General features: G+C 40.9%; 1 protein-coding gene across 3 annotated transcripts; it reads left to right on the forward strand.

Annotated features, from left to right (window-relative positions):
* The first annotated feature begins 43 nt into the window (after nt 1-43).
* SAR1B (secretion associated Ras related GTPase 1B) lies at nt 44-14,864 on the forward strand. 3 transcript variants are annotated; one of them, XM_005523506.3, is made up of 7 exons: nt 44-226; nt 4,640-4,710; nt 7,566-7,685; nt 8,474-8,539; nt 9,095-9,198; nt 9,346-9,477; nt 11,008-14,864. In XM_005523506.3, exons 2-7 carry the CDS (start codon nt 4,656-4,658, stop codon nt 11,122-11,124), a joined length of 594 nt encoding a protein of 197 aa, XP_005523563.1. In that variant the 5' UTR covers nt 44-226; nt 4,640-4,655; the 3' UTR covers nt 11,125-14,864. The 3 variants fall into 3 exon arrangements, with proteins under 3 accessions (XP_005523563.1, XP_087919681.1, XP_014108642.1); XM_014253167.2 differs by lacking the exon at nt 44-226 and adding an exon at nt 554-664; XM_088063555.1 differs by lacking the exon at nt 4,640-4,710 and having other exon boundaries at nt 45-226.
* Nucleotides 14,865-16,578: the final 1,714 nt, after the last annotated feature.

Here is a 16,578-nt window from a genome sequence, read left to right on the forward strand (position 1 = left end):
GGAGCTATGGGGCGAGGCCAGGGGCGGGGCTGGGCGGGCACGCGGAGGGGCGGAGCCGAGCGAAGCCGAACCGAACCCAGCCGAGTCACACTAAACCGAGCCGAGCCCAGCCGAACCCGGCCGAGACGACGCCCCCCCATCCGAACGCAGCCGAGCCCACCCGAGTCTGCGCCGCGGGCGCCGGTGCCGGAAGGAGCCGTGGGGGGCGGAGCGGGAGCAGCCGCGGGTGAGTGTCGGTGTCGGTGGGTGTCGGTGCTGCCCGAGTCCCGGACCACCTCAAGCTCGGCCGTGGGTGGGCGGGGCGGGCGGTGAGGGGTCTGTTCTCCCCGGCCGGTGTGGAAGCCGGGCGAGCCCCGCAGGGCGCTGGGCCGTTCTCGTGTCCTGCTGGGAGCGGCCTCCGGGCCGCGGCTGGGCCTGGCCGGGGGTCCCTGCGCGCCCCGACAAGCTGCGGCCTGCGCGGGGCCGCGGGCAGCGCACCGCGACGGGGCTGGGGGCGAGCGCTCCCCTCCCTTCCCTCCTATCCCTTATACCGCCTCCCTCTTGTTTTCCCCCCGGCACAGCCCTGGGGCTGCTCGGGCCGCTGGGGGCAGCGGCCGGTCCGTGAGGCTGTCACGGTGCGCGCAGGTCCCGAGCAGCAGTGCCTCAATAGGTCTGCGATGGTAAGGTGCGTTAAGAAACCACATAACCCATAGATGCCCTGCAGCCTCCCTGGGCAGCCGTCTGCCATGTTGTATCGACCTGGCAATAGTTGTTTGAAGTATTGTTATATCTTCAGAAGTTCTTGCTTTTAAGGGTTTTGTTCGTAAGCCAGTGAATAGTGTAGCAGCCTTGCAGTAAGGATGTGCTCTGACAGCTGGGCTTTGTCAGCCAGGGCTGCCTAAACCTCTGCTTCAGGGTGCAGTTGTAGTCCTGTCTTCACAGGTAAACTCTGCTGTCTCAAAAATGAGTTGCTGTCAAGAAATTATTAAAATACTTAAAGTCTATGCTGTTACATCATTTTCTAACTGTGCCTTTCCTCGGCTTTTAAAATACAACATCCAAATGTAGTTTCAAATCAAAGAATAAACTGTGTTGTAGAATCTCAGTTTATCCACTGAGTTTCCTAGGGATTTTGACTTTGTTGCCTGTGGTAATATTTTATAATGTTACAGTGATCATGTGAGAAATTACAACTTTTAAGTGATCATACTTGCATCCTACTTGAAAAACTAAAAATAAACCCTTAGCAGTAGGCTTTAAGCTGTTGCTTGCAGGTTGTGGTTTCAGACTGAACTGTGGCTGCAGGTTTGGTGCTCTCAGGCTGGACTGAGATTTCTTGCTTGGCTCTTGCTGACAGTCCCCACATAGGTGTAGCAGTGTGTTCCCAGTTCATGCAAGAGCTGTTCACTTGGTTGTCACTGGTTGCTGTTTCCTAACTCTTCAATAAAGGCATTTAAAACTCTCTTTAAGCTAAGATGTCTCTTAGCTTAACTTGGAAAGTCTTCAGAAATGAATGCTGTCCTAAGGTTTGGAAGTGAAATGATGAATTTTTAGGTAGAAAAGAAGCAAGTTGAGTGTAGGAGGAAAAAAATTCCTACTTTTCAGACGATAAAAGAGGTGTGAGTGAGTTTGCTTGCTAGTCCATGCTGTCAGCAGCTTTCCTTTCAGGAGGCTGGCCAAATGTAACCAGAGCCACAATGTGGGTATTCCTCATTCTCCACAGCCTACAGTCAGTGAACCCACATCCTTGGTCCATGGAGTGGTGGACTTGGCTCCACAGGAGTTACTGGGTGATGCTTTGCTGATGAAATGACATTGACCAGGGTTGTTGGGGACGTTTTTCACTGGTAGACGTGTGTCATTGAAGGGATACTAGGAAGTTAACTTTGGTATCTTTATAGTGGAGACACAGTGAGTTGGTGATGTCTGTAAAAGTACTCAAAAGACTATCTTGGTCCAGCACAGCTTTTCATTCAAAGCTTTTGTCTGCTTCCAGTGGATTATTTTCAAATCAACCCATTAAATAACTTTAAAATAATATCTTTGTCTCCATCATGGCTTGTGAGCAGTTATTTCTGAGTCTTCATTGTTCTGCTTTCATGGTGTTTTTAACATGAGCCCGAGAATTTGAGTCCATATATATTATTCAACACCTCAGTTCTTCCCTGAATTTGCCCTCAGCGTAACAACTCTCAAAACCAGAGCAGAGCCACTCTGGTTTTTTAATGCTTTGATTTGATACAGCTCTGAATTATATAGTCGCTTTTCCTGTGTGATAAGAGTAGATTTAATATCTCTATTCAAATATTACCTGTGTGCCTTTACAATTAGCTGTGCAATTTTTTCCCATTTTGAAAGTGTTTTCCTTTAACTGCTGCCAGCTGATATGGAGGTTGTTCTTGGAGGGTTTGGATGGCTCTCTTTCCAGCACCACTTTTCTTATGGTGATGGAAATTGAACCAGTATTAGTGCCACTTCAGCTGCGTTTGTAAGAGTAATCCTGTTCTCAGGTTAATCGCTAGAATCTCACCCTTTAAAGTTTTTTCTGTAATGCATGAAGATTGTTTTGGTTGATGTTTTTTTTTTTGTAAACCTAAGTGTAACAGATGGAACAGGTTAATACAACTGAGCAGTGAAGTTATTCTCACCTCAGTAATCTGAGCACTTCTCTTACATCACGCAGTTTGCCCTGATTTGCAGGTTATTTGAGTCGATCGTTTCCCTAAGCCCCACAGAGGATTTTCTCGATTGGTATTTTGCTCAAGCAATAAATAAATCTGCTGACGTGTGTGTTCTGCCATGTTTGCTTATTCTTGACCTTTGATTTTTAGCCATGCAAGGGACAGTTTCAGTCATGACATTGTGTAACTGGTGTTCATGCATTTACAAGCATATTTGATTTGTATTCTTAAAAATTGTGCCTGTTGCAGCTGCTGTGTTGTTCAGAATAATGTAGATGTGGTTAAAGGTTTAAGGGTTAGTTGTGGCGAAACCGAGACACCTGGTGCTTGTTCATCTGACCAGATTTTGTTCCAGTGCAAGCAAAGGTCATTTAAATATTCACTCCTCTTTCCACATTATCTCTGTATGATGTAACTGTTGTTGCATAGCAAAGAAACTCTTCGTCATGAGTGTAGTTGCTGTGATGGATGCCTGGATTTTGGGCTGGTTCAGACCTGTGTTTTGACTCCTGTGTGCTGTGCTCCAGGCTCAGAGCTGCCCTGAAGTCCTCTTGTGACACCCCAAGGCAGCCCTGCAGCTTCTAAACAAGTGTAGTGAGAACCTGTAGCAGTGTGGATGCCTCTGCCAGCTGTGTTTAGCAGTGCAGTCCAGTTTTTCCAGGGCAGTCAGACTCCAGTGTCCACAGGGGTCATGCATTCCAGTAGCAATTAGCTGGCTAAAGGCTTCTAAGGATGTTGCCTTTTAGTCTCCAACAGAACTAAAATACTCACACTTCACTGTGTCAAACTAGTGCTTTCAGTCTGATTTAGAGCACAAGTTTGATGAGGAGCAGCTGAGGGAGCTCAGCCTGGAGAAAGGAGGCTCAGGGGGAAATCACTCTCATCACTCTCTACAGCTCCCTGACAGGTTGTAGCCAGGTTGGGACTGGTGTTTTCTCTCAAGTGACAAGACAAGAGGAAACAACTTCAAGTTCTGCCAGCAAAGATTCAGACTGGATATTCAGAAAAATTTCTTCACTGAAAGGGTGGCCAAACTCTGGCACAGGCTTCCCAAAGTGGTGGTGGATTCACCATCTTTGGAAGTGCTCAGAAGTCCTGTGGATGTGGCCCTTGGGGACTTGGTTTAAGTGTTGACCACAGTGGTGTTGGGCTAACAGTTAGACTCAATGATCTTAGAGGTCTTTTTCAACCTCAATGGTTCTGTGATTATCTTCTCTTTAGATAAAGAGGAAATTAAGATGAAAGCTAGGAAATTAATCAGTCATGGCTACACAATGAACCTAGTACTGACTCTCAGCTCATTCTTCTGTTCTTGAATCTAAGCTGAAGGAATTCAGTGGGAAAATACAGGGATCTGGTGGTTTTTTTTTAAATAAAACGTTTGCATTTAAGTTTTGAATTGCAGCAGCCTCTGCAGGGCAATACAGGAGGTCACTTTCTTTGAAGGGTTATTCCAATGCTTTATGCTAGGTTGTTGTTTTCCATAACAAGCCAAACAGACAGGTTCTGTGTGGACAAGGATTTATTTGGTATCAAACTTCTCTAGATTCAGCTCCGCAAAACTTTGTCACCTTTTACTGCCTTTGGTATTTTTTCCCCCCAGCAGCTTCCAGGGGTGGTTGTAGCACTAAATCTGCAGTGATAGGCCTCTAGTGCCCTCTCTGAAGTGCCACCTTTTCCCAGTTGAAAAGTGAAAATCCTATTTAAAATCTTCAGTGGATCATCACATACCTTCAACAAATTGTACTTTGGATAAAATTATTTTACTGCAAAGACTTTAGTCCATGTAGTGTTTTCCCAAGGGAGGGAAAAATCTTTGCAGTTGTCACTTAACTGATCTATGATACAGTTTACCAAAACTAAGATTTTTTTTTTTTATTTTTAACACAGGATTTTAAATTACTTTTGTTACCTATAAATATTTTACAATGTGCTCTTCTGACAGAACTTAAATGCATTATGTTTTCTCTTTATTTCAGACTATAAGATTCAGATATGTTCCTATTTGATTGGATTTACAGTGGTTTCAGTAGTGTATTGCAGTTTTTAGGTAAGTCATTATTATTTGGGGCTTTTCCTTTCTGATATTCTTGTGTAAAATATCTATTCACCTCTGTTTTCATCAAAAAAGACTGCTGGGTAGATAGTAATATTTGGTTTGGTGTACATTCAGTAACACTCAAACAAAAGTTTCACTTATCAATACTGAATATTTCCAGAGTGTGCTCTCCACTCTGTCTTACATAAAGCCTTCTTGAAAAAAAATTACATTTTATTTCATGATCATAATAGGTTGGACTTTTCTAATTGTACTACGTTTAAGCTGGTGTAATTCAGTTGGCTTTTATGGGTCTTCTCCTGATATTTCTCTGCTGTAAAGATCTGAACTCAGTTATTTTGTTATTTTGCACATGAGGCTATAATGTCAGAATTCAAATAGGAGGGACTGTCTACAAAAAATTAGTGCCAGATATTGAAGCCCTTTCTCATGTTCAGCTGTGCATTGTTCTGCGATTTTTTGTTCTGTGGCATAGAAATTAGTGTGAAACTTTACTGGCATCAACTCAAGAGCCTCAGAAAATTATTCCCTGGTCAAAAAGTCTGCAATGCATATCAGTTCAAGGTAAAAAAAACTCGAAACCATGAGGAAAATTATTGTTAGGTTGCTAAAAAAAGGATCAATGTCCTGGGGTAAAAGGCATAATTTCCAAGTTCAAAGGATTTTATTGAAGTGGTCACAAAGCATTTGAGGCTAAGAAGTCATAGCAAGCTATGCCACCTACCTTTTATCAGTTGAAAGTTTAAAGTTTTGCACTGAATGTCAGACCCTTGGTCTGCTATCAAAATGTTAGCCAGTGAAATTTTAACTAAGTTGACTAATCTTTCTTATCTCCTCTTCCTTAGCTGCACAGTGATTACTGCACACTGGGCTGCTCTTCATTCCTGTGCAAGCAAAGGCTAATTCTGCTAAAAGACAGAGGAGCTTCAAGTACCTTCCTCTTTTATGTCCCTCTTTTTAAAAGAAACACTTTCTCTTTGCATTCTCAGTTATATTTAGAGTTGAAGAAGGCAGATCATAACATTTGGGAAACTCCTCACAGTTCTCTGTGCTGTTCCATCAGAAGGCTAATGTGATCACTTTAGGAAGAGCTGCACAAGTATACTTTTGGAATGCGCAAAAACATTTTTTTAATTTATATGTACATATAAAAACTCAGGTCTTGGTGTAGCCAGTAGCTGAAGTATGGCTGCTTGTTAGTCTTGTGCTTCTCTGAAAGACACTTGGGAAGCTTTAAATGTTTTGGTGAAACCAGCAACATCTGACTGCGAAGCAAAGACTCCTGGATGTGCAGGCTGAGAGTGGCAAAAATATTATTGTTTTCCTATAGGTTAGTAGAGTTCTGTTTCACTCATAAGATGAGTGTGAGTTGGGGTTTCTCCTGTGATGTAAGTTACTATAGGAAAATGTTTGTCCACTTCTTTCTCTGTAAACATTAACACTTTCTCCTCTACTCCGTAGTTTAATTGTTAATATATATGTGGGCATGTGAGAAGGTGAGTTTGGGAATTAAGAGTTGTCTTTGAAGGAGCTGTGAAGACACTCTACAGGACCCGGAGTAATAAAGACCATTAATGAAACAAGATGAGGCATAGGAGAGAATATGCATTCCTGCAAGTTACAAAACATGTCCAGCTGGAATGTGATCCCTGAGATTAGTTTAAAGGCAGAGGGAGAGGTGAACAAACAGCAGTGGTGTAAAGGTCTGCTGGGCAGAGCTACCTCTGTCCCTGGAATGCCACGGCATCAGTGGGGCTGTCTGAACATCCCAACACACATGAGGATAGCACATTACAGAAGATAGAGGATTTTTTCAGTACAGAGCAGGATTGATACTTTTTGGTTTTAAATTTAATTTATATTAATGGTTTACTTAGAATATCAATGAGTTTGAAGCAATGCAAAGTTAATTCTGGCAGAGGATACAGTGTTGACAAGTTGTAAGAGAATTGCCCTTTGATAATCTCCAATTTAAGAGAATGTGGTGTTTATGTTTTAAACATCTTTCCTTCACAGCAACTGTTGCATTTCTGAGGTTACAAGTGGAGGGGAAGAAGAAAGGCAGAAGGCATTTTTATAAACATGACAACCAATGAAAATAAAATTTCTTATTCCTGTTAGGAAAGCATTGTCACATGGGACAAAGTGTATCAGAAGTGCCCTGACGATGCCATTCAGGATGTAGACAACAGTTTTCTTGGGGGTATGGGTGAAAGTTACTTTTTGTCCATATAATATGTTAAGCAATATTAAAGAATTCATAGACAAATTATGATTATTGATGTTGAATCCAATTTCTCCATATTTTTTATTCTGTTTGAGGTCTGAACTTTCTTTTTGACTCAGACAAGTGTTTTGCTATAATTGGAGGCAGGTGAACAGAGTTCAGGTTCAGGATGGTCCATGGTCCAGAGCCTGCCATTAGTGCTGCGTCTGTGTGCTGTGTGCTGTGCCCACCTCTCCACCACCCGTGAGCAGAGCTGTCATTTTGCTGGAGCAGAATAAACTACACTGGTAGCATTTAGTCCTGTTCTGCCATGCTTATCCTAAGATAATGCAATGCATTTCCACTATTGACATATTCACACCAATTGTGTGCCTCTCCTGTTCCTGCCAGGCATCCTGTAAGCTGCATGTTACTTGGTGCAGCATGTTTGTGGTAAGTGGGAATGTCATTTGTATCACATGGATAAAGGGCACTGATAAAGGTCTGGTGGAGTTTGCCTGGTTTGTATTTTGTACCGTGACTGTAACACTTTGTTCCTAGGAGCAGAATTATCTTTAGTGCTGGAAATGAATTCCTGCTGGTTGAACTGATTAGTCACTAGGTCCTTTTTTTGTTCTAGGACTGTACAAGAAATCAGGCAAACTAGTGTTCCTTGGACTGGACAATGCTGGAAAAACTACACTGCTGCATATGCTCAAAGATGACAGACTGGGACAGCATGTCCCCACGTTACACCCCAGTAAGTTAATAGTGTTGTCCCTTACCTAGAAAGCATTTGAGGGATTGCAAGAAAAGCAGGATCTGATTATACATCGTAAGACCACCAGTGTAACTGGGGAGGCACAAAGGGATTTTTGGGATTGCAATCCATGGATAGTTCAAGTAATCTTAAAAAAAAATCCTATGTGTGTAGGATAGTTCAGTGTGTTATAGTTAAAATTAAGAGGCGAGTAACAATCAGAACAGTGAAGCAGAGAGTTTGTGCTATAGAAGCTGCAAGAAATAGGGGCTTGCAATTTTTGGGAACAGCTTCTCTGTATAATTGGAAAATCACTGTTTGTGTCTCAGAGGTTGCTGCGTAATAGTTATCCTGGTAACCTTGCAGAAGAAAAAGTTAAACACATGTTGATAATGTGGATTGGGAAAGTCCAGTAATGAGATGAGAAATCGGGAAGGATGTGAAGAAGAGAAGCCTTAAATAGTATTGTAAACAAAATGCCAAATGCAAAATCTTTTATGCAAACCAGATGCCAGAGCCAACTGTTGTTTGTGTAATATGTAGGGATAAATAATGTAGGAATACTCTGCTGTTCTTAGCATTGTAGATATTTCACACATGCTTTAATGGTTAATAACATTTTGGTGATACATGAATGTGCTGTTGATTTTGAGAGAATATATTACTCTGATTTTCTTCTTGAATAACCAAATACTGGAAAGAACAAAAGAAATTAAAATCTATGTGCTAGAAGGCTAGACTTTTCCAAGTATAATCTTCACATAGAACATAATTCTGTGTATTTCCAGCTTCAGAAGAGCTGACAATTGCTGGCATGACTTTCACTACCTTTGATCTGGGTGGACATGCTCAAGGTAAGAGTGTGTTCTGATTCACTTAAGCTCACTGAAGTGGGCTGGAGTTTGCTTCCAGTCAGAAACACGGCCATGCTGCAGAGACTGACTTCCCACAGTCTTCTGTGACAGCATAAAAGACATTGGCTGCTCTTTTGCCCATTTCCACCATTTATGACAAATCACAAAAATGATTTGGCAAGAGCACAGTAGAAGAGAAACTTTTGACTAATACTGTGTATTATTATTAGTATAAAGTCCTGTACTTTGAATTCATTACATTTACCTTCAAACTTACCTTTGTTGACATAATTCTTGGGGAAACAAAAACCATTTACATACATCAGCATTCATGTGGGATAGAACAGCGGTAACATTAGAGAGAATGATAATTTTGCTCTGTGATTTCAAACTTTGTAAAATATGAAATTGCGTCCCAAAAATTGGCAACATAAGCTAGGAATTAAGAAAAAAATCAAATTAATAAACCCACACACACAGGTTGCTTCTTAATTACCCATTTGCATCGCTCTGTATTTGGGGATAATTTCCTTTTGTTTCTTATTTTCCCTGTAGCTCGCAGAGTGTGGAAAAACTACCTGCCTGCAATTAATGGTGTTGTGTTCTTGGTGGACTGTGCAGATCACGAAAGATTACTTGAATCAAAAGAAGAACTTGATGTAAGTTTAAATAAGCTTTTAAAAGTTTGAACTTCTAAGAACTAAGCTCAAATACCCAACAGACCTCTGCTGTCACCTGCAAATGAATAGTAGTGATTTGTCCTGTATTCTACATTAATCATTCCTCCTCTCTCCATTCCTTTGTAGTCACTAATGACAGATGAAACTATTGCTAATGTGCCTATCCTAATTCTTGGTAACAAGATTGACAGACCTGAAGCCATCAGTGAAGAGAGGCTACGAGAGACATTTGGTCTGTATGGCCAGACAACAGGAAAGGTATTGCTCCTTTAAATTTGTTGTTGTTTGGTTGGTTTTCGTTTTTGGTGGGGTTTTTTTGGTGAGGTTTTTTGCTTAGGGAATTAGTTTGTCTTATTTGTGTGTTGACTCTATTTTGCTCCAGCTATACAAAATGTTTTTCTAATTTATAAAGTAGTTAATACGTAATAATAGTATATAGAATGAATCGCAGAGTCTCTTTGTGTGTGTGTGTGTGTGTTAGATGTATGTCTGCTACAATTTTTTATGTTGTATGTAATGCCACGTTTTCTCAGAGAAAATGTATTTGTATCTAGAATAATTTTTAGTACTTCAACTGTCTTACGCATTATTTTTAAGCAGTTTTCAGAGGCTATATTTAGAGTGAATTATAAGAGAAAACTGAATAGAATCTTTCAGTAAGTGACTTTTCTCATTTCAAGTGCAAGTTTTAAGAGTTTTCCATCTAACATATTTGCCTTAAGCTTAGAGATAGATAGATACACCATCATAGAAGTTTAAGTTTGTAGGGTGTGGGAGGAAAAAGTTCCTACTGGCATCTGTAGCAACAAGGCAGATTTTTAGTAAGGATGTTTATGATACTTCAGCTCCTCTTAATATAAAGTTAATTCAGTACTCTGCCTGTGAGCATTAGAAATGATGCACTGTGTCCTTGGCTCTTGGAAAGAAGCCGATAGAGTCGTTCCACTGTGGCTTCCAATCACAGCTCCCATTAGCTGACCAGCTCTGCTGAGGGCACCTGCCTTGCAACTCCTCTTAGCTTATTCACTCTTAGGTGCCTCCCTTAAAGTTCAGTGCCAGTCAGAGTTTAGGTCAGGCAGGAACAAACCTTTACTTTCTAGTTTGCTGTATTTTACCCTCTTGTTTTCTGGTCTTTACACCGCATGTATTTGATGAATCATGGACACCACTGTGAATCTCCCATTGAACAGCAACTCTATTGCACTGTGCCGATCTTGGCAAGCAAGCACTCTTGCTTTGGTCAGTCCTTAAATTTATAGCAAATGTTTTTTTTTTTATCTGGTTGGTAAACTGTTGCAAACAGAGCAGGGAGCTGTGACTGAACACCAAAAACAAGCTCTAAAATTCTCTTCACATGTTTGCTATTCCATTCTGGTTTCATGTACTTCCCCCTCTCCAGTATGGATGCATGTGAGAACATGCATAGTATATTTCTTGTATGCAAGTTACTGATATTAAGGTCACGTGTTTTGGTCTCTCTGTGGAGGTGTCAGGCCCAGGGAAGCTGGGGATGCCCCATTCCAGGAAGTCTTTTCATGCCACTTAGGACAGGGCTTGGAGCAATCTGGTCTAGTGGAAGCTGTCCCTGTCCGTAGCAGGGATTTGGAATGAGATTAACTTTAAGGTCCCTTCCAACCCAACCCATTCTATGATTTTAGATTAATTTGTTTTCCAAAATTCCAGTGTCAAACCCTAGTTAAATAAGGGCATTCCATAGAAGCAGATGTCCATGTGGAATAGGTGTTGTTTGTAAGGGAACTGTAAGGGAATGTTTGTGTTTCTCTGCAGGGTAACACGCCACTGAAGGACCTGAACGCCAGGCCCCTGGAGGTGTTCATGTGCAGTGTGCTAAAGAGACAAGGCTACGGGGAGGGGTTCCGCTGGATGGCCCAGTACATCAACTGATGCCTGCCAAAATCACAGCAGCACATCCTGGCCCAGGTCTCAATGTTGTCTGCTCCTTATTTGATCACTCAGTGTATGTAACTTGAATTCATTTGACTGTTCAATTTTAAAAATACACATTTTTAGCTAATTATATCATTGATGCTAAATTGTAAGTGTGAGGATTGCAAAATTATTTCAAGCAAGTTTGTAAGTTTAAATACCACAACCTGTGAGCTTTCTAATCCCATGCAACATCCTTTTGCAGCTTTTAATTTAATGAGTCTCCAGCACCATTTTTGGTCAGAGCAACTTTCCAGTACAGTATGTTTGAATGCACTTTTTAACAGCTGAAAACTATGAACATGTGAAAAATATTTAATGCTTATGTTAAATTTTTTATGTACTTTTTTGAAACTGGTTTTATAACTTTAGAGTATATAACCATCTTTCAAGGAATAATAAATAATTAGCTGATGGATAATTGCATGATGCCTTACATTTTTCAATAATACACTTTCTTATGCAACGTCATGCAATAAATTTAAATCCAGTTTTTGGCATCTTTAATGGGAAATGTTTCCTTTTAATGTGTCTTAACTAGTGAGGCTGATCTGAATATGTGGGATATTTTCCTGAAACACAAGCAGGCCACAAAGTTGTTTAATTCTAGTTTAGAGTAAGGTGGGTTTATTCAGACTACTAAATTGTATTTATTTTAGGATTTTCCATAGTAAAGGAAATATCTACTGTGATGCCCTTATAATTACCACAAATACAAATAGTGTAAATTAGCTGTGCCAAAGTAAATCTTGAACTAATGACAAAAGTGGTCTTAATCTACTGATCTCTTGAATTAAACCCCTGATGTGACACAAGAAATACAGTTTCTTTTTGAAAAAATTAAGACTACTACTGCACTAAATATCCTGTTTCAAATTTCATTCATTTTTGGGTCTGCCAGAAGACTTGCCCATGAGATTTCCAGGAAAAAAATGGGTTGCCATTGCTGCTTTTGAAAATTTACCAGCTCACACCCATTAGCCAGTTTTATTTTTGGTATTTTGAAATGGGACAAGATGGGTTCTTTTATGTGGTTTTGCCCTGAAACCTGCCCAGTGTGGCAGCTGCTGGCTGACCAGGGCACTTATTTCTGGGGTAAAATTCAGTCCCTCTTTCCAGTTTCTGACTGCTTTTCCCTGCATTTGAATGTTAGTTCCCCAAGGAGAAAGCAGGTTATCTTTGAACAAAGGGTGTTGCAGCATGTTTTATTGATGCTGGCTGGGAGCTGTGGTTGGTGCTTTCTTGTGCTGGACATCTTTTACTTCTCATTTGCCGAATGAAGGTGGAGTTTCAGCTGTGGAGTCACCATTTCACTATGATGGGTTTGAGTTTCACTGTGTAGTTTGTTTTGTCCTTGGACAAATACAAACCACTGCAAGTTGTACTGAATCTCTTTTACTTCCTGTTGTACATCTCCAAAATACTTCAGGCCTTATGTTTCCAATACCCATGGCAGCAAATGTATTTCTGACTGGTTTGACAAAAGTTTCACAAAAAACTTTCTCTTGACCTCTGGGCTTGAATCTCAGATTAAAGGCTGTAGGCACAAAGCAAATAAATGAGACTTATTCCTTGCCTGAACCTGAGCTGGTATGATTGAATATTGATGATCAGTTACCCACAGTCCTAGATTGTGCATCTGAATAATTCAAAACCTAACTAATGTAAATTGTAAATGAAGTTTATTACTGCAGAATCACATGCAAAACATTAAGCCCAGTTTGTGTGTGGTGCAGTTCAGTGTGAGGGCATTGGATGGCTTTTCCAAATGACCAACATAGAGAATTCTGCATTTAAACTTGTGCTCAGCTGTAGAGTGGTGTCTCTGCTGCATAAATCCAAGCTGGAGGCAAGATGTGGCTTCTCACCACTGTGAGGTCAGTCTTTACTACCTACAGCCATTATGTAGGGGATATGCCTCTTGTTTTTTTACCTCTAGCTTTTTCTGATGATGGTTATGGTGCAGAGAACTACAGCTAAATCGCTAGATGGTGTAAATATTAAAAGTACTACTTGCAGAGTCACATTGTGGTGTTGATGTGAGAGATCTGGGACTGTGTTGCCTGTGCTTATGGAAATGAAGCTGGAGGTGGAGATGTTCTGCTGCACTTCCACAGGCTGAGCCATTGCATGGGCTTGGAGGGATCCTCTTCACCTGCTCTTCCAACTAACCATGAACAACAGCACTAAAGAAAAGGGTAGTCCTACTAAAAATTAAAAAGGAAGGGAGGTGATGGTGCTTAAAAGAGTGTATTAAGAATATTTCCCAGTGTTATGGAAACACTCTTGATTTCCTGATTCCTGCTGTGTGATGGTGGCTGAAATGTGATTGTAATAAGGGCATGAAGAAGGCTGGACCTTGAGTTATCCACCTGGGTACGTTGTTGGAATAGGTGATCAATGCTCAGTGAAATACATAAATAATCTTGCTCTGTTTCATTTCATTCAGCAGAGGAAGGACCTTTCTTCTGTGGTTTACATTCTGTTGTGCGCATGAATGTGAATGAGTGTTGTGTGTCTTTGTGTGAAGACTTCATTAATGGACAAGTCTACTGATGAGAATTTTCCTGGTGGTTCTCATCCCCACCCCCTCTGTATCTCCCTGGCCATTTATTTCTATTTTATTCCTATGACTGTGACCAGTCTTGCTTCAAAAAAAATAGTGTTCACATTTGGGTCTGACTTACATGAATCTTTTTTTTGCACTCTTGACTATGCAGATTTCAATTGAACATTACTTTAAAGAATGTGAAAAAGAAAACTCATTAATAAAGATCTTATTTATTAATTGTCTCATTTTGTTTTTACATTGCAACAATTTCTTAAGATAAATGAATGCAGATTTCTAAGATCCTAATAACTACTTCTGACAATGGCCTGTATATCATGGCAATGGCCCCAGTTGTTAGCACCTCTGGGTTGAATAAGATTTCTTTTGCTTGGATGTAATTAAAATTTGGGTCTAGTATGTATTGTATAATGGAGAGGTGATTGCTGTATTTCAGTCTTGTTTTAATACATTTTTCAGCAACTATTCTTGGCATTGGAGATGTGAAAGCTCTCCAAGCTTTCTCATTTATCCTCTGCCAGATGTGGTTATTTTTGTGTTCAGGTCCTGACTATGATGTGCCAAAGGTAACCTGTGGCATTCACTGAAGTACAATACCTCCCTGCATGGGAGCTTTATTGTGTTTTGATAATTGGATTTGAGCATCAGATAGAACGTTTGGCATTCACTTATTTATAATGTTAGTTCAGAAAAATTACGGAGGTGGTCTCCTATCCCAGTGAAATCACAGGTCTGCTGGAGGCCAAATTGTTCTTCTCTTGTTTGTCCTGTCAAAGTATTTGGTTGCTACCAACCAATGTCCTGTGTTTCTGTTGACTACAACGTGCTCACATTTGGGTCACACTGTTGTTGTGGACTGAGGAGTTACATTTGAGCCTCACCCACTGCTGTCAGTGGGGATGAGTAACTTCCTTGCACTTGGACAAACCACTGTTTGCACTGGTGTTTCTGTTCTGAAATGTGAGTGCTCTAAGTGTTGAAAAGCGTAATTTATATAATAAAATGCAGAAGAAAAGATAAAGATGAAATTGTTCTTTAACATGTTGTCAATGCATTTGTTATTATGTGTCCCACCCTATGCTGGAAATACAAGATAGAAAATAAAAAAAAATTTTGTTTGAAATTTGAAGGAGTTTTAAACAGGTAATTTTTGTCAAATTACCAAAATCAGGAAAAAGGTGCTCAGTACATGGTCTAGAAGTGAGTTTGGGTTTTCTTGGGTGAATATAGTAATTGTTCTGTCTCATTTTTGCTCAACTTCTGTTCATGGGTGTATGGGGAAAAATCCTCTATCTGGAAAACTCTTTGAACATGGAAAAAAATTGCATTTCCTTTGTGGCAGTTCAAAAATAAGATGGATTGATATGATCTTAGAGGTGACTGATGCTTCCTTAGAATCAGCTGCTCTCTAGGATTGGCCCTGTTGGTGGGACTATGGAGGGGGGATTGTCACTGAGTTCATATTTATCAAACTGAGTGTAGCCCACAGGAGAGTGTGTTAGGCTACTGTTAGAGAACTATTTTCCAACCCTAAGCATACATTCTCCTTAATTTACATTTTTTAAATTATTTTTGTCTGCTTTTGAATTACAATTAAAAATTTGATGAGCAAGTATGGTAAAATAATAATTAAAAAAAGATACCCCTTGTTTTTCTGATGACCCTGTTTCTTAATGCACATGATGCATCATAGTAGGAAATCTTACAGTAAAGTTTTGGAGCCTTTGATGCCTTTCATTTCAGGGCCTCAAAGCTTTCAATCTGCTAATGCTGCCTCATCATCCTTGTGAGTGGAAGGGCTCTTGTCCTTGTTTAACCTCTGGTGACAGTGATGGCTGAGGGATTGGGTCATGCTTGGTCTCTGCCTGAACAAGAAGAGTTCTCACAGCAGCCTCAAAGGAAGTGGTGCCTCCTGTTTGCCCATGTTTGTAACAGGATGACAGAAGCCTCCCTCACACAGAAGCTACCAGAGATACTTCACCAACATCGTGAAAATTAGTGGCACATTGGGTCCTGTCCTCGGCATTCACAGCACAACAGCCACTCTGAGTGTGTGCCATTCCCTGTGTTGAATCCAACCGTGACAAGATTCAGTAGAATACAAGGTAAAAAACCAGAAAAACTTGCAATGTGTACACTACAAAGCTTGGATCTACTTAAAATTTCTGATTCTCCTTCCTAAATCTAAATAAATATTTTCATAAAAGGAGAATGTAAAGGCATACTTTCACTATAGGGTCCAAATGCCTAGTTTTGGCACAGGCAATAAGAGTTTATATTGTCTGGTTAGGTTTTCCCCCTGCAAAGTGGTACTTTGCTATCTGAGTGATTTGATGAACTCCTAGGAGCAGAACTTGCTGGACCAAACCCTTGGCAGTAGCTTGGGGCAGGGATGAGCTGTTGGAGACCTGATCTTGGCCATTTAGTGATATTTGAGTACCTGACCCAGGGGAGGTGCAGCAGCTTTGGGGACAAGGGCTGAAGTGTGACAAGCGGCTGGGCTGGGACCAGTGCTGCAGCAACCACTGGCAAAGCTGAGCTGAGAGGTCTGGAGTAGCTCAGCTTTTGGAGCAAAGGGATTTGGTCATCAGTGTGAATATGGCTCTTGAGAGGAAGGGCAGAACTGAAGTTCGAGTTTGTTCAAGTTTTGGTGAAAGCTAAAAGCTTTGCTAGTGGGCATTGAGCAGGCCAGAGGAGGGGTCAGTGTTGGGGGCCTGGGGCAGGCACTGCCCTGCAGGTCGTTGTGAGTGTCTCTAGGAAATACTGCACCAAGTTTCTCCTGTGTAATGGACGAGAAGAATTAGTTGGATTGAAAAATGTCCTTTTGCCAGTGAGGTAAAAGG

This window comes from Pseudopodoces humilis, chromosome 17 (assembly GCF_049639895.1).
Source record: "Pseudopodoces humilis isolate 2021_Gansu_Grassland_sample_001 chromosome 17, ASM4963989v1, whole genome shotgun sequence".
NCBI lineage: Eukaryota > Metazoa > Chordata > Aves > Passeriformes > Paridae > Pseudopodoces > Pseudopodoces humilis.